Source organism: Anomaloglossus baeobatrachus, chromosome 8 (assembly GCF_048569485.1).
Source record: "Anomaloglossus baeobatrachus isolate aAnoBae1 chromosome 8, aAnoBae1.hap1, whole genome shotgun sequence".
Taxonomy (NCBI): Eukaryota; Metazoa; Chordata; class Amphibia; order Anura; family Aromobatidae; genus Anomaloglossus; species Anomaloglossus baeobatrachus.
In genome coordinates this window covers 47,442,843-47,460,516 of record NC_134360.1, presented here as the reverse complement: position 1 = coordinate 47,460,516, position 17,674 = coordinate 47,442,843, and the positions used below count along the sequence as shown (strand labels likewise).

General features: G+C 47.3%; 1 protein-coding gene across 2 annotated transcripts in view; it reads right to left on the bottom strand.

Moving 5' to 3' along the window:
* Positions 1 to 17,674, bottom strand: part of PLXND1 (plexin D1) — a 174,001-nt gene that overhangs the window by 30,438 nt on the left and 125,889 nt on the right. For both annotated transcript variants that reach the window (XM_075321571.1, XM_075321572.1), the window contains exons 12-23: positions 16,390 to 16,553; positions 16,049 to 16,200; positions 14,391 to 14,490; positions 13,919 to 14,058; positions 13,360 to 13,533; positions 13,149 to 13,239; positions 12,213 to 12,485; positions 11,958 to 12,107; positions 9,753 to 9,867; positions 9,512 to 9,619; positions 9,148 to 9,260; positions 4,470 to 4,577 (exon numbers count right to left, since the gene is read on the bottom strand). In XM_075321571.1, coding sequence (XP_075177686.1) covers positions 4,470 to 4,577; positions 9,148 to 9,260; positions 9,512 to 9,619; positions 9,753 to 9,867; positions 11,958 to 12,107; positions 12,213 to 12,485; positions 13,149 to 13,239; positions 13,360 to 13,533; positions 13,919 to 14,058; positions 14,391 to 14,490; positions 16,049 to 16,200; positions 16,390 to 16,553 — 1,688 coding nt within the window. The remainder of the gene's footprint in view (positions 1 to 4,469; positions 4,578 to 9,147; positions 9,261 to 9,511; positions 9,620 to 9,752; positions 9,868 to 11,957; positions 12,108 to 12,212; positions 12,486 to 13,148; positions 13,240 to 13,359; positions 13,534 to 13,918; positions 14,059 to 14,390; positions 14,491 to 16,048; positions 16,201 to 16,389; positions 16,554 to 17,674) is intronic.

Here is a 17,674-nt window from a genome sequence, read left to right as displayed (position 1 = left end):
AACCTGTTGGGTTTGCACCATCCCACTCTCCCAACAGTGCCTTAAAAGCACAATCCCATTCTCTCAATAGTTCCTTTACAGCACCATTCCACTCCCCAACAGTCTCTTTAAAGCACCATCCCACTCTCCCAACAGTCCCTTTAAAGCACCATCCCACTCTACCAACAGTCCCTTTAAAGCACCATCTGACTCTCCCAACAGTCCCTTTAAAGCACTATCCCACTCTCCCAACAGTCCCTTTAAAGCACCATCCCACTCTCCCAACAGTCCCTTTAAAGCACCATCTGACTCTCCCAACAGTCCCTTTAAAGCACCATCCCACTCTCCCAACAGTCTCTTTAAAGCACCATCCCACTCTCCCAACAGTCCCTTTAAAGCACCATCCCACTCTACCAACAGTCCCTTTAAAGCACCATCTGACTCTCCCAACAGTCCCTTTAAAGCACCATCCCACTCTCCCAACAGTCCCTTTAAAGCACCATCCCACTCTCCCAACAGTCCCTTTAAAGCACCATCCCACTCTCCCAACAGTCCCTTTAAAGCACCATCCCACTCTACCAACAGTCCCTTTAAAGCACCATCTGACTCTCCCAACAGTCCCTTTAAAGCACCATCCCACTCTCCCAACAGTCCCTTTAAAGCACCATCCCACTCTCCCAACAGTCCCTTTAAAGCACCATCCCACTCTCCCAACAGTCCCTTTAAAGCACCATCCCACTCTACCAACAGTCCCTTTAAAGCACCATCTGACTCTCCCAACAGTCCCTTTAAAGCACCATCCCACTCTCCCAACAGTCCCTTTAAAGCACCATCCCACTCTCCCAACAGTCCCTTTAAAGCACCATCCCACTCTCCCAACAGTCCCTTTAAAGAACCATCCTACTCTCCCAACAGTCCCTTTAAAGCACCATCTGACTCTCCCAACAGTCCCTTTAAAGCACCATCCCACTCTCCCAACAGTCCCTTTAAAGCACCATCCCACTCTCCCAACAGTCCCTTTAAAGCACCATCCCACTCTCCCAACAGTCCCTTTAAAGCACCATCCCACTCTACCAACAGTCCCTTTAAAGCACCATCTGACTCTCCCAACAGTCCCTTTAAAGCACCATCCCACTCTCCCAACAGTCCCTTTAAAGCACCATCCCACTCTCCCAACAGTCCCTTTAAAGCACCATCTGACTCTCCCAACAGTCCCTTTAAAGCACCATCCCACTCTCCCAACAGTCCCTTTAAAGCACCATCCCACTCTACCAACAGTCCCTTTAAAGCACCATCCCACTCTACCAACAGTCCCTTTAAAGCACCATCTGACTCTCCCAACAGTCCCTTTAAAGCACCATCCCACTCTCCCAACAGTCCCTTTAAAGCACCATCCCACTCTCCCAACAGTCCCTTTAAAGCACCATCCCACTCTCCCAACAGTCCCTTTAAAGCACCATCCCACTCTACCAACAGTCCCTTTAAAGCACCATCTGACTCTCCCAACAGTCCCTTTAAAGAACCATCCTACTCTCCCAACAGTCCCTTTAAAGCACCATCCCACTCTCCCAACAGTCCCTTTAAAGAACCATCCCACTCTCCCAACAGTCCCTTTAAAGAACCATCCTACTCTCCCAACAGTCTCTTTAAAGCACAATCTCACTCTCCCATCAGTCCCTGTAAAACATCATACAAATCTCCCAACAGTCCATTTAAATCACAATCCCACCACTTTCCCAACAGTCCCTTTAAAGCACCATCCCCCTCTCCCAAGTCTCTTTAAAGCACCACCCCACTCTCCCAACAGTCCCTTCCATTTGCATAAAAAGGGAAGTTTCTTTGCTTTTTTGGGGGCACTCATGGAGCAGCGCTTAAAATGTCCCACAATTTTGGATTGAAATGTTGGAATAAATGGATAATACAAATAAAAACACATTTTGAGTCATTTTGCCTTTTCTGTTTGTCACCGGTTTTATAACAAGCTTCTGTTCCGGCTTCACAATATAATTTATTATTTCCTGTAAGATGACAACTTTCCCCCCAGGAACTGAAATTAACATGAAGCTCATTTCACAAAAAGGAGAAAAGGAACGAAGATGCAATAAAAAAAATAAATCACGCGTCTGTCCTCATCTCAGAGGTCACATGGGAACAAGCCCCCGTGTGATCCGGACAACCAAGAGTCAAAATATTGCGACCATTAATCGAGACCTTGGACCGGAACTTTTGCTGGTTCTGGAGCTGATCGTGTTTGGGGCAGGATAGACGATATTGATGTGGACGGTGGCTGATATCCAGAATCTATCTTTAATGTCTCATCTCTTTTTTTGGCTCCATTTTGGAGCCTGAGCCAAAACAAACAGTCCAAGGTCAATGCGATTCGAGTGTCACAGCCGAAAATTCCACACGAGGAAGTAGAGACGTCCTCACCAATCACATCACATAAACACAGGGGACACTTCATTAACCCATAATTCTGAGCAAACAAGGCTCGGGTTTCAGGATCACCAGCGAGCCACAGGGGTCCCGAAGATTGGGGTATTTTTAGTAATGACTCTCTGAACAATGGAAGAATTGACGGCCATGAATGTCTAGAGAGGCCGGACTATAACCTACAGCTCTGATGTTTTTCTATGACTGTTTGTAGGAGACAGAGTGGTCAAAAACAAGATGAGAAGTGATCAGAGATAAGAGGCGGAGAATCAGAACAAGAGAGTATGATCAGAACAACATGGGGAGTGATCAGAGACAGGAAGGGAAGAGATCAGAGGCAGGATCAGCAGGGTATGGGGAGTGATCAGAGACAGGAAGGGAAGAGATCAGAGGCAGGATCAGCAGGGTATGGGGAGTGATCAGAGACAGGAAGGGAAGAGATCAGAGGCAGGATCAGCAGGGTATGGGGAGTGATCAGAGACAGGAAGGCAAGAGATCAGAGGCAGGATCAGCAGGGTATGGGGAGTGATCAGAGGCAGAATGGGCAGAGATCAGAGACAGGATGGGGAGTGATCAGAGACAGGAAGGGAAGAGATCAGAGACAGGATGGGGAGCAATGAGAGACAAGATGGGCAGTGATCAGAGACAGGAAGGGAAGAGATCAGAGACAGGATGGGGAGCAATGAGAGACAAGATGGGCAGTGATCAGAGACAGGAAGGGAAGTGATCAGAGACAGGAAGGGAAGAGATCAGAGACAGGATGCGCAGAGATCAGAGGCAGGATGGGGAGCAATGAGAGACAAGATGGGGAGTGATCAGAGATAGGATGGGGAGTGATCAGAGATAGGATAGGGAGTGATCAGAGACAGGAAGGGAAGTGATCAGAGACAGGAAGGGAAGTGATCAGAGACAGGATGGGGAGCAATCAGAAGAAGAATGGGCAGAGATCAGAGGCAGAAAAGGAAGAGATCAGAGGCAGGTTAAGGTGTGATCGGAGAGAGAATGGGCAGAGATCAGAGGCAGGTTGAGGTGTTATCAGAGACAGAATGGGCAGAGATCAGAAGCAGGTTGAGGTGTGAACAGAGACAGAATGGGCAGAGATCAGAGGCAGGATGGGGAATGATCAGAGGCAGGATGGGGAATGATCAGAGGCAGGATGGGGAGTGATCAGAGGCAGGATGGGGAGTGATCAGAGGCAGGATGGGGAATGATCAGAGGCAGGATGGGGAGTGATCAGAGGCAGGATTGAGAGTGACCAGATACAGCTTGAGGAGAGGTCAGAGGCAGGATGGGGAGTGATCAGAGGCAGGATGGGGAGTGATCAGAGGCAGGATGGGGAGTGATCAGAGGCAGGATGGGGAGTGATCAGAGGCAGGATGGGGAGTGATCAGAGGCAGCATGGGGAGTGATCAGAGGCAGGATGGGGAGTGATCAGAGGCAGGATTGAGAGTGACCAGATACAGCTTGAGGAGAGGTCAGAGGCAGGATGGTCACAGATCAAAGGCAGAATCGGCAGGGTAACATAGGCACTATGAACAGAGGACACAGACCAGACATTGAGGCATTGCTTAAAACTCCTGGAACCTCAAAGGCCAAACCTTTAGAGGATGCCCCAACTTTCACACGCCAATGATAGCACTTCCCTTAAATGTGACAGAGGAGCCTATAAACCTCTCTGGCCCCTGGGTCCCACCAAGCTGCAGCTCCACGAGCCCCTATAGCAACATCCTAGGACAGGGCACAATAAGAAGAGCAGACGCCCAGAAATGAAGAGTCCTAATAATATGGAGGGGCAGATTACAGACAAAGGTGGGGCTCTGACAACCCCTAATGTGGCCGCTCTGCCTACAAGCTGAAATTGTCACTGCTGCTCTACAAAGCAGGAAATAAAAAATAAAAAGTAGAAATCACTATTTGTAAATACGAGAACACCAGAAATAATAACAATGGAAACCACCAGCATGGAGAAGTACAGCCGGGATGTTATGCTGATCGCTGGATCTAATGACTACGGGGGGATTTCTAGTCACATGAAGAGAAACGAGGGCCACACTCACCTTCCACTCTGCACACAGTAATGGGTGCGTCTCCGGGACCTGCACCCCCAGCTGGCTGTTGAAGTTTTTGGGGGGTATGATGTAACATTCTTCATAGATGGAGGAACACTGTGAAAAGACTAATTGTAAGAAACAAGTCTACACAATTTGCTCCTGATCTTCAGTGATCAGTGAGTGCTCGGCTCCCCTGCAGCGCCCCCGCAGGGCAAATGAAGCATTACAGAATTATTTATGAATTACCGTATTTTACGGATTATAAGACGCACTTCTCCTCCCAAAAATTTGGGAGGAAATGAGGGGTGTATCTTACAATTCGAATGTAGCTTATCGGGGGTGGCGGAGAGGGGTGACAGGAGGCGGGGCAATGCTGTGCGCTGTGCTGCGGGCGCTGCTGTTTGCCGGGGCTGTGGGCACTGTTTTGTATGATGGGCAGCGCTGCTCTGTGTTGCGGGCAGTGAGGCTCTGTGCTGCGGGCAGTGAGGCTCTGTGCTGCGCGCGCTGCTGTTTGCCGGGGCTGTGGGCACTGTTTTGTATGATAGGCAGCGCTGCTCTGTGTTGCGGGCAGTGAGGCTCTGTGTTGCGGGAAGTGAGGCAGGGGCCATTCTGAAGATGTCGGTGGTGAGTGCTTCAAATAATGGCATCCAGAGTCGAAGCGTGCGCAGATGGAGCTCTCTGCTCGAGCTTGCATGTGCGCATGCGCCACCTCCGATCCATAGACATCCCAGCAGCGGACTCAAGGAAAATGGCGCCCGGAGGTGGTGTGTGCGCAGATGACATTTTGGCTTGTCATTGAGCCGGTAACTCAATCTGCGCATGCGCCGACTGCTGCCGCCATTTCTTTGAAGCCTGCATCGCCGACATCTTCAGAATGGCCTGTGCCTCACCGCCTGCAGCGAGCACCAGCACAGAGCAGCGCCGGCTGCCTCAGCACACAGCAGCGCTGGTTGCCCCAGCACACAGCAGCGTCGGTTTCCCCAGCACACAGGAGCGTCGGTTGCCCCAGCACACAGCGGCGCCCGCTGCCCCAGCACACAGCGACGCCCGCTGCCCCAGCACACAGCGACGCCCGCTGCCCCAGCACACAGTGGCGCCCGCTGCCCCAGCACACAGCGACGCCCGCTGCCCCAGCACACAGCGGCCCCAGCACACAGCGGCGCCCGCTGCCCCAGCACACAGCGACGCCCGCTGCCCCAGCACACAGCGGCGCCAGCTGCCCCAGCACACAGCGGCGCCCGCTGCCCCAGCACACAGCGGCGCCAGCTGCCCCAGCACACAGCGGCGCCAGCTGCCCCAGCACACAGCAGTGCCCACTGCCCTAGCACAGAGAAGAGCATGCTGCCTCAGCACAGCGCCGCAGCCCACAGTGAACATCTGGGTCCCCCTCTGCACCGCTCGCAGCATTGCCGTACTCCAGCACCGCCCCTGCCTCCTGTTACCCCCACTCCACCTCCGCTGCCACCCTCTCTCCCCAGTAAGGTACTACCGAATTATAAAACGGATCCCATATTTATTGTTTTTACTCTAAATTTGGGGTGCGTCTTATAAAACAAAAAAAAGAATACAGTAAATGGATGAGGTGGGTGTTTCAGGGTGAGACCTGCTTTGTAGCTACTCTCCTGGGAAGTGTGAGGGTCCTGTATCCCCCTCTTTTAGATACCACACCCCACTGATGATTGTATGACCGTAGTCGCCCTTTAATTGACAATCAGGATGATCTTTGACCTTGTTTTTTTATAAAAAAAAAAAGTCCAAATTAGAATCTGAACCCGGGCAGATGTGCAGAATGGGAAGTTGGGTCAGGAACTTTTGCAATCAGACACTTCATTATGTAGGAGACATGCGCTTTGCTTCCCTTTTTTTCTTTGTTGCCTCCAGAATATTAGGATCTGCGGTTCCCAGAATCATCACATTGTTGCCTCTCGCTTCCTTTTCTGTATCTGCAGTCTCATATACCGCCTGATCACCCCCAAATAACCCATAGTGAAGCCCCCGCCTCGTCCATGGTCCACATCCAAATCCACACAATAAACACTAATTACTAATGTAATACAATGTGTCTGTTCTGTCTCCTGTGGAATTACAAGTATCGTCTGCAAATCATCAGATCAGGTCTCATCAAACACATGGAAATAGGACTTTTATACCCAGCGGCCCCTTCACATAATACTGTGATGGTTTAGTGTATTCTATTACTCCCTGGTATCAGCCAACTCAGGCAAAGAAGAATGTAATAAAATAGTTACAATGATCTGTTGTTCCTTGTTATCAGCTAGTTCTGGCTCAAGGATAGTGATAAAATAGGACAGTTGAATATAATCTACTATTCGCTGTTATCAGCCATTTCAGACTGGGGGGATGTCTGACAATAGGAGGGTTAAAAAATAAACCTCCCCTCCAATCTATTTATTCTCTGTTATCAGCCATTTCCGGCCAAAAGAAAATCTGAAAATGGAGTAGTTAAAGGTAAACTATTGTTCTCTGTTATCAGCCATTTCAGGACAGGGATGAGTCTGACAAGAGAACTTGACTTTCTGAACTTGACTTTTCTATTTCTGGACAAAAAACATCCCTGAAAATTGAGTAGTTCAATGTAAACTATTGTTCTCTGTTATCAGCCATTTCAGGACAGGGATGAGTCTGACAACAGAACTTGACTTTCTGAACTTGACTTTTCCATTTCTGGACAAAAAACATCCCTGAAAATTGAGTAGTTCAATGTAAACTATTGTTCTATGTTATCAGCCATTTCAGGACAGGGGTGAGTCTGATAACAGAACTTGACTTTTTCCCCAAAATGCAGCGTCAAAAAGTAGTGCCAACATGTGAACCAGTCCCTATTAGCTATTCACATCGGGGGAAGGGTGATAACATAACCTATTTTTCTCTGTTATAAGCCCATTCAGACTAATAGCAGGACAGTTTAATGTAATCTGTTGTTCTCTGTTATCAGCCACTTCTAGCGAGGAGAGGTGAATATAGTCAACTTTTCCATTATCAAATGGATTGTTCATCATTAGCAAAACATGGATGCTTACTAATAAAAACAGCGCCACGTATGGGTTGTATATGGTATTGCCGATTGGTTCCATTGAAGTGAATGGGACTTGGCTGCCATGTCACATACAACTTGTAAACAGGGGTGGCATCAATTCTGGAAGAAAGTAGCAATAACCCTGGACAACCCATTAAAGGGAATCTGTCACCAGGTTTTTGCTCCCTCATCTGACAGCACCATAATGTAGAGACAGAGACCCTGATTCCGGTGATGTGTCACTTACTGAGCTGTTTGCTGTCATTTTGATAAAATCAATGTTTTCTCTGCTGCAGACCTAGCAGTTATACAGAGCTCATGAATATGCTGGACTACCTGCAGCACGCCAAGTAGTCCTGTAATGATAATCTCCTGCTGATTAAACAGTGATTTTATCAAAACTACACTAAGCAGATCAGTAAGAGTTACTTCTCACACAGCGAGATCGCTGCTGAGTCACAGGTTTTGTGACGTACCAGTGACATCATCAGTGATCTCGCTGTTTGTGACACTAAGCAGCGACCTGGTCCCTGCTGTGAAATCGCTGATCTTTACACATGTTCTGGTTCATTTTTTGCTTGTTGGTCTCCCGCTGTACAGCACACATCGGCGTGTTTGACGGCGGAAGACCAACGAGCACCGACTCTGTGTAAGCAGCGTACGCTGGTAACCAGGCTAAATATCGGGTAGCTAAGCAAAGGGCTTTGCTTAGTTACCCAATATTTACCCTGGTTACCAAGCGTGAGACGGTACCCTAAGTGACACACCGTTGGAATCAGGGTCTCTGCCCATACATTATGCTGCTCTCAGATTAGGTGGCAAAAATCTGGTGACAGATTTCCTTTGAGGGTACTTTCACACTTGCGTTCAGCGGAGTCCGTCACTATGGAGAATAGCGCAGTCCGTTAACGCACTACGCTATTCTCCATAGACTTGTATGGACAACGCACTGTAACACAAGTGTCAGCGTTGCATCTGCTGGACGACGCAGCGTCGTTATTTTGACGCTGCGTCGGGTGGAAGAAACGCAGCATGTAACTTTTTTTGAGCAGCGCAATCCGTTGGATTTCACTGCGCATGCTCTTTTTTTTTTTTCTTTACATTATTTTGTCTCTTGGTGGCCGAACGTTCAGCTGAGCGCCCGGCCGCTGGCATGTGAGAGCGCTCAGCTGAGCGACCGGCCGCTGGCATGTGAGAGCGCTCAGCTGAGCGACCGGCCGCCGGCATGTGAGAGCGCTCAGCTGAGCGACCAGCCGCTGGCATGTGAGAGCGCTCAGCTGAGCGACCGGCCGCCGGCATGTGAGAGCGCTCAGCTGAGCGCCCGGCCGCTGGCATGTGAGAGCGCTCAGCTGAGCGCCCGGCTGCCGGCTATTGAGATCGATCAGCTGATCGTTCACAATAGTCTGCTGCCGGTAAAACTGTAAAGAAGAAAAAAAAAAAAGCTTTCCGTTGTTTTGTACGATCCGTAGCATCCGTCACACAACGCAATGCTACGGAAGTCGTCCAACGCAAGTGTGAAACTAGCCTAAGACTAGAGAAAAGTTAATTGTAGAACAGGTAAAAGTAATCTTTTGCTCCCTGTTATCAGCCACTTCTGGGATACAGGTTTTGGGTTTTTTTGTTTGTTTTTTTTTTAATCTGCTTTACCTTTGGAAAGAAAGTCCGAGTGACAAAATGTTTGTACTCCAGGAATGGGATTCCCTGGCTGCGGTTTAACTCTTTGGTCAGGTCGGTCATGTCAGTCTGAAGTTCAGCAAATCCTGTAAAAATAAATAAAAAAAAAAAAAAGACTGATGTAAGAAAGTCACAAAAAAAGAAAAATGGAAAAACTCTAAGGTTAGGAAATAAGGTGAGAGCATGAACCCAGTGAAAGAGGTAGACAGGCAAAACGAGGACCAGCCAAAACAGCGCGCCCCAGTCCTATAAAGGCTAAAGAGTCTGATAAGGGCGTAAAGCAGCGTCAAGTCTGTGCATTCATTGGTGACACTGCTGAAAAGTAAGGGATCTTTACCTTTCCGGATCTCCTCTCGTATCTGGGACTCCATCTCCTCCATCTGCACCAGAGTCTTCTGCCAGTAGCGCTCAGCCCTGCGACTCTTGGTGCAAAAGACAAAAAGAGCTGAAAAATAAGAGAGGAGACCAAAATGACTGCAAATCCATTGATCATGACCCCAAGTGACCCCAAAAATGACCTAATAAGGGGGTCGAAAAACAATAAGGTCAACATCATGACCACTGGGTGCACAACTTACCCACGACACAGAACAGCAGCAGTATGATGAAGATGACTATGGAGACGATGATGGACGTCTCTATCCCGGCCAGGTGCAGCATGGTGATAGTCTGGTTAAATTTACCCACTTGTATCTATGTAATGCAAATAGAAAAGATACGTCCACAAAGTTTCCACAGTTCTTATATTATATATATATATATACAGAAGAGTAGAAGAGGAGACGCTGCAGGCAACAAAGTGACAGCAGCCGTCATCCTGAAAGTGACTACACACTCGTCTCTGCAAGTGACAACCTGACAACACTTCACACTCGGTTTTCACAAGGGAAAGTGTCACTTTCATAGTTGTAAGTTTAAAGAGACATTTTTTTCCACATAGTATCTGCATCCGTATCTGTATATAGCAGTAATCTGCATCAGGATCTGCATATAACAATAATCTGCACCGTAATCTGTATATAATAATAATAATCTGTATCATAATCTGCATATAGCCATAATCGGTATCATGATCTGCATATAGCAATAATCTGTATCATAATCTACATATAGCAACAGTCTGCATCATGATCTACATATTGCAATAATCTCTACCATAATCTGCATTCAGCAATAATTTGCACCAAGATCTACATATAGCAATAATCTGCATCCGAATATGCATATAGCAATAATCTGCATCCTAATCTGCATATAGCTATAATATCCACCATGATATGCATATAGCAATAATCTGCATCATGATATGCATATAGCAATAATTTGCATCAGGGTCTGCATATAGCAATAATCCGCATCCTAATCTGCATATAGCTATAATATCCACCATGATATGCATATAGCAATAATCTGCATCATGATATGCATATAGCAATAATTTGCATCAGAATCTGCATATAGCAATAATCTATATCAGAATCTGCATATAGTAATAATCTGCACCAAAATCTGCATATAGCCATAATCTGCATCAGAATCTGCATATAGCAATAATCTGCACTAAAATCTGCATATAGCAATAATCTGCATCAGAATCTGCATATAGCAATAATCTCCATCAGAATCTGCATATAGTAATAATCTGCATCAGAATCTGCATATAGCAATAATCTACATCAGAATCTGCATATAGCAATAATTTGCACCACAATCTGCATATAGATATAATCTGCATCAGGATCTGCATATACGGTAGTAATAACCTGCAACATAATCTACATATAGCAGTAATCTATTATAATATGCATATAGCAAAAATCTGCATCAGCATCTGCATATAGCAATCAAATGTACCATAATCTGCATATAGCAATAATCTGCATCATACTCTGTACAAAGCAATAATCTGAATCCAGATCTGCATGTAGCAATAATCTGTATTTGGCACTCAGACCCCGGCGTCATACTTTGCTACCTATCTGTATTGCTCATTTGTGGATGAACACATATAAATCGTTCACTTGAATAGCCCTAAACTGCAAAATGTCGTCACATGGAGTATAATGTGATTCCTGGGCAGTTCCCTTCAGAAAGTGACCCTTTAAAAAAATACAAAATGTATCTGTTCCCCTGAGGACAGTCTGGTCCCGGCTATTAGGGGATTTCTGGTTTATGGGGGATTTTGGCAATTCTCCTGCAGTAACATTCATCCATCATCTGACCAGACGGCAGGAAAATGCTGATGAATTCTTGGAGACATAAAACCAAGAATAGAGAACAAGGATTATTCTCATGATGACAAGGGTTGTGGTCACCATCTGACAGCATGTGACCCGCGAATATCTACAGATGGGTCATTCTGAAACAAGGAACGATTGCTTAAAAGACCAGCTGGAAAACCCAATATTAAGGGAGAGCAGTCACCATGGTTGAGGGAGGACATATATGATAGATAGCTGTCAGCTGAACCATGGAAAAAGTCCTCCGCGTTGGACAATAAGTGATCGTGAAGTTTCTCTTGAAAAGAAGTGTTCATTTTCCCTGTGTCGCCCCCCCACAGGTGGGATGAAGTATTACACAAAGCCCAGGGGATGTCTATGTAATGCCGGAGAGGTTAGGTCCTCCAGAAAAAGTCAGAGCTAGGGATGTCAAATAAAAGAGATCTCCTTTATTAACACGGAATTTACTAATCGGGTTAAAAAAATAGGTTTTTCAAGGTGGGAAATCCCTAAAAGGTCATGATAAATGATAATTATGTGTTTGAGCTCGTGGCAACGACTTACCGTGACCGGCAGGTAATGGTCAGATGATGTGAGGGACTCATTGATGCTGCAGTGGATGACCTTATCATTAAAGACGATGAGCTCGCAGGGAATCTGCCCGACCTTCACCTGATATTCATCCACCCTCAGGCCAAGGTCGTCGTGTTCCTTCTGTAAGACATCGGAATCACCTCGTTACTTCAGCGTCCCACTGAGATGTGATTGGTCGCTTTGGGCGACAAAGATGGTCAAGGTCAATGATGTGCGATTCCTTACATGTATAACCAAAGTCAATGGCTCCCCGACGTGGTGCTTGATCAACTTCTCCTTCTTGGCGGTGAAGAACATTGGATCGGGTTGATATTCCAGGAGGAACCTGCCGTCTGAATGTTCCTCAGCAGCTGGGTCATCGTCGAGGTCGCTTCTCTCGCTGGACACATAGACGCCATTGATGTAGAACCCAACGCTAACGTTTCTCCTCTCCAGGGTGGAGTTTGGCGCCATGGGGGAAGGGCAGGTGATCACGACGTTGCTGAGAACGGTGCAATTCTAGGAGGAATCTAAGGGTCAGAGTTGGCTTCCGCAGATGTTTCCTTAAAGTGGTTGTCCACTACTTTTACATTGATGGCCTATCCTTAGGATAGGTGATCAATATCTGATCGGCCGGGGTCCAACACCCTGCACCCTCGCCGATCAGCTATTCTCGGCAGTCGGAAATGCTCATTTCCAGAGCTGCTTCGTCTTCTGATAGCGGCCAAGGACAGGATCTGCACATCCGCCTCCTGTTCTAATCTATAGGAGGCAGATGTGCAGAACCCGGGTGCAGCCGCTATCAGAAGACAGAGCAGCTCCGGAACTGAGCATTTCCGGCTGCTGCTGCCGGGACCAGGAGCCGCTGATTGGCGGGGGTGCAAGGTGTCGGACCCCGGCCGATCAGATATTGATGACCTATCCTAAGGAAAGGCCATTAATGTAAAAGTAATGGACAACCCCTTTAAATTAATAGTTCTTCCAAAAACAGCGCCACAACTGTCCATAGGTTGATGTTGGTATTGCAACTTAGCTCCACTGAAGTGATTAGGGATGTATTGCAATACCACACACAGCCGGCGGACACGTGTGGCTCTGTTTTTGGAATACAGCGGTCATTTTTAAAAAATTTCTTCTCCATATGATATTTGTGTGCACCATGTAAGTATAAGGAGATCTCACCATTAGTCCTCCCTTGTGATCTCTGATCTTCATCTTTATGTCTTGCACCATATCGAATCTTTCTCCCGTCAACGTGATGATCCGGCCACCGCTGCGGACGGCAAATCAGACATCTTATGAATGCAAGCGGTCACTTCTGTCCTGATGACAAGGGACCACCTAACTGTTTTGGAAAGGTCCTCATCTCACAGACCCCGGGGGACATCCCTACCTCATGTGACTGCTCCTCGGCTCGAAACTTCTGATCACCGGGTTTTCTTTGTACTCAAATGTTAGGTTGCCGTTCAGACACGACCTTTGCTCAAACTGGACACAGATGCTGACGCTCATGGTGGGGATGGCCTCCATTGCCGGAGCAGTGCAGCGGATACTGCTCTCCAATCGTCTAGAAAAAATAAAAAATACATTAAAGGTGTCCTCCAATTTGAACGTTTTTTTGACAATGTGGTCATCTACTTCGCCCCCTAGCAATCTGCTGCTATCTGTTGGGAAATCTGCCAATTGTTACTCAATTTCCCTGTAGCGCCCCCAGAGGGGAAACAAGGTATTACACCATGTCCATTCATTTCAATGGGTGTTCTGTGGACAGGGAGAGAAATGATCCCCCACGAAATTCACTAATAGGGTAAATAAAATGGGTTTTCTAAACTGGAAACCATTAGGATTAAGGACATGAAGATACTAATAAATCCAGAGGTGGCCACAAACGAGACTGGAAACCTTTGCAGAAAACACGAGACATGAGATTATTACTATATTGCGTGGCTCACATAAGGTCTCCACAGTCCAGGGTCTCATTAAACAGAACGCGGACCGCCCCTCCGATGTCTAGATGTTTGCCGGATATGGTGATCTTCGTTCCTCCAGCTCTTGGGCCAAGGTTTGGAGACAGGTCAAAGACTTCTGGTAACTGCAAAGACACAAAATAAGGAAAAACCTGAGCTTGGTGCGTTGAAACTCAACCCAATAAATATCGGCACATGAGATCAAGATTGGAAATGTCTATTTTCTTCTCCTAACTTCTATGCCTTTGTGTATCCCATCGCTCTGTGCCCTGGTTACCTGTCCCTCACCTTGTAGTGGTGGCCGATCCCCCCAGCCACCATGGCGGCTCCTCTGGTGGTTGCACTCGTGAACAATATTAATGTTCCATGAGCAGACGTGGTCTATTCCAGCTTCGGTATATGGACACCTTCCTCACATTGTCTCTAATACGAGATGATGAGATACCATGATACGTACCATAAAGGAATATTTCTCCTTGGATCGCCCTCTCCCATTGATGTCCACGGACACCCAGTTGCTGAGCTCTGCGGGAGCCTCTCCGGTCACACATACAATCCTGGATATAGAGAACACTAATGTATATATATATATATATATAATGTATATCACGGTCATATGAAGCTCATACAATAGTAAGCTAGTGTATATTATGCTACACATATATATTGACTTGATGACTCTTTTACTCTGCAGCATGACATGCTATTGTCTGCTGTTTTCAGGCATTTAAGCAGTAAATCCTGCCTCTATAGGGGTTATCACTCTGCTTTCCCAGTATCTTGAACAATAATTCTGCATTGTTATGGATTTACATCAAGGTAGAGAATTCATTGCTATATGACTATGCAGATTTGCCTATCTGGAGTCTAGGGGAGTTGGGTGACTTGTTCTGTGATAACTGCCATATTGGTTTGGTCACTTAAACTTTGCCGACTGTCATGGCGGCTTCGGGTTCTGTTCAGACCACATATTCTGATATTCCATCCAATAACTTCTCTGGTGGCTGTGATCAATCCAGGCAGACTCGGGCATCAACCTGCACAATGGTAATTCATAGGCATGCTAGCAAGAGTTAATTTCTGCTAGTCTGCTTGCTAGTCTCGTTTTATCACATGTTATGGGGAAGCCAATCAAATCTGCCCCACTCTTATATATGTTGGCTAGATCCTTCCACCCATGCCAGCTATAGTTTATTTTGAGGTTTTCCATCACATTCCTGCTTCATCCTTCCCTGGTGGGAGGGGGTATCAGAGTAGGACTAGTCAGGAGCATAGCCAGGATCGGGACCCAAGCATCTCCACCTTTAGGAGTAACCCTGAGTTTAGGGATAGCGAAGGGTTCACTAGCGTAAGGGACAGCATAGGAGCCCCCTGTCCCCTGCTATCCTAACAGTCACCTTGTGAGGGTCTCTTGAGATTTCCTAGACTACTGATTGTGGGTAGCTGGGATGTACGACCCCAAATCATGCCCTGAAAAGGCAGATTCTGAACGCAGTAAAGGCCCCATTACACACAACGATGTATCTAACGATACATTGCCGGGGTCACGGATTCCGTGACGCTCATCCGACATTGTTAGCGACCGTTAGCGATGAAAAATACTCACCAAATCGTCCATCGTTGACCCGTTGTTCATTTTCAAAAAATCGTTGATTGTTGAGGACGCAGTCTGTTCGTCGTTCCCGAGGCGTCACACGTAGCGAACTACAGCTTACCTGCGGCCGCCGGCAATGAGGAAGGAAGGAGGTGGACGGGATGTTACGGCCGCTCATCTCCACCCCTCCGCTTCTTTTGGGCGGCCGCTTAGTGACGCCGCTGTGACGCCGCACGAATCGCACCCTTAGAAAGGAGGCGGTTTGCCGGCAACAGCGACGTCGCTAGGCAGGTAAGTCCGTATGACAGCTCCGAACGATATTGTGCGCCACGGGCAACGATTTGCCCGTGACGCACAAGCAATGGGGGACGGGTACGCTCGCTAGCGATATCGCTGCGTGTGACGGGGTCCTTAATGTTCAGGATTGCTGACAATCCCTGTTATGTGTAATGGTGGCAACATAAAGGAGGGAGATTATTTGTGGTGCAAATGTCCCACAGTTCTGCCTCTGTCGCACTCACTGTTCAGACACCAGATATCTCTCCATGACAGGGAAGCACGGGACGTCTCCGATCTTCACCTTGTCAGCAATGTCACTGAAGCGACTCCCCAGATTGCGCCCCTGTATCGTGAGCATGGTGCCTCCGAGCAGGGGGCCGCTCACCGGCTCGATCTGCAAAGAGAAGGAAATGAGCAAACCACGTTATTAAAATTACATGAGCTGCAGAATGAATCCCCAGGGCCCCAGGTAATGTCTCCATATTTATGAGCCGGGTCTGGTAATTCTAATAATGAGGCAGTCTACATGGAGGAAACATCACATTACAGCGGCCTCATTCCATAAATATGCAGCCGCTGCTACCTTCCTAATCTCCGGGGACGGACAGGTGCTCTGGATGGGCAGCAGTTCACTGTTCAGCCTGCAGGTGGCACTGCTCTCACTCCAGGTGCACAGGTGTCCTAAATCCGTCCGGCCGAGACATCGGGAGCAGTCCGTCGTTTCTGACCCGCAGTTATAGACTTCCACTACGAGACAAAACGCACCAGCATGTGTCAGTAAAAAAATGGTTCTTACAAGGAATTTGTCAGCATCTGTTTACATAGCTAAAAAGTGGTATGGCTGTACAGGATCTTGTCACCCCAAAAATAACCCCTTTTTAGTAGATTTTCGATGTTCCCGTCATGGGAAATCCAGCGTAGAACTCATATGCAAATCAGGCTGGAGGTTCACTGAGGGCGTGTCACTGAACCTGGACATCTTCTTTGACACGCCTCCAGTGCACTTCCAGCCTAATTTGCATATGAATTGTATGCTGGATTTCTCATGACTGGCACATCGGATCTCCACTAAAAAGGTGTCATTTTTATTGGGAGATGGAATCCAATACAGCCATAACACTAATTCCAAATATTGACAGCTTCACTTTAAAAGGTCATCTCTGCTTTAAACCTAGAAAGTTTGTCACCTCGGGGAGGGGTTTATCTTCACAGATCTGGGCAATCTGACAGTCATGTGGTTTCTGGCTATAGAAGGTCACAGCGTCTGGCTGTGCAGAATGCTCCCTGCCTTTCATTCGTTCCTGCTGTAAGTATTCATTGGTATAAGAAGCTTTCCTGCTGGATTAATCTCTCCCCCTTTTGGACCAGCACGAGCTCGCCTTCCACCCAACTGTTGATTGACAGTATTCCCTTGGTGTTTATATACCCTTTCCTTCTTTGGACTGGTGCTGGTGATATTTCCAGTTCCTTCAAGCCTTGTTGCAAGCAGGTGGCTTGTACTCCTCTATGGTTTCGTTTCTGAAAGCTTTGCTGAACTTCTACTTGAGTCATCTAATGATAAGTAGTTCATGCTTTTCCCCCTGTGTGTTTCCCTTGTGTCTGCTCTAGTATTTAGTGGGGTTGAAGAAGAGCTCATCCCATCAGTTCCCCATTTAGGGCCCAGGACTTAGGATACCTAGGGTCAGGTAACCGGCTCGGCGCATAGGTGCGGAACCTATTTAGTGTGGTGAGGGACCCAGGGACCACCGGTAGGTTTGGTCAGGGGTCCACATCTTCCCTTACCCTAGACACAGGGTTTCCCTTCCCTTTCGCTGTGTGCTTTGTACTTCCCCGTGCCTAGCGTGACAGTCACCTTTAACTGTGCAAAA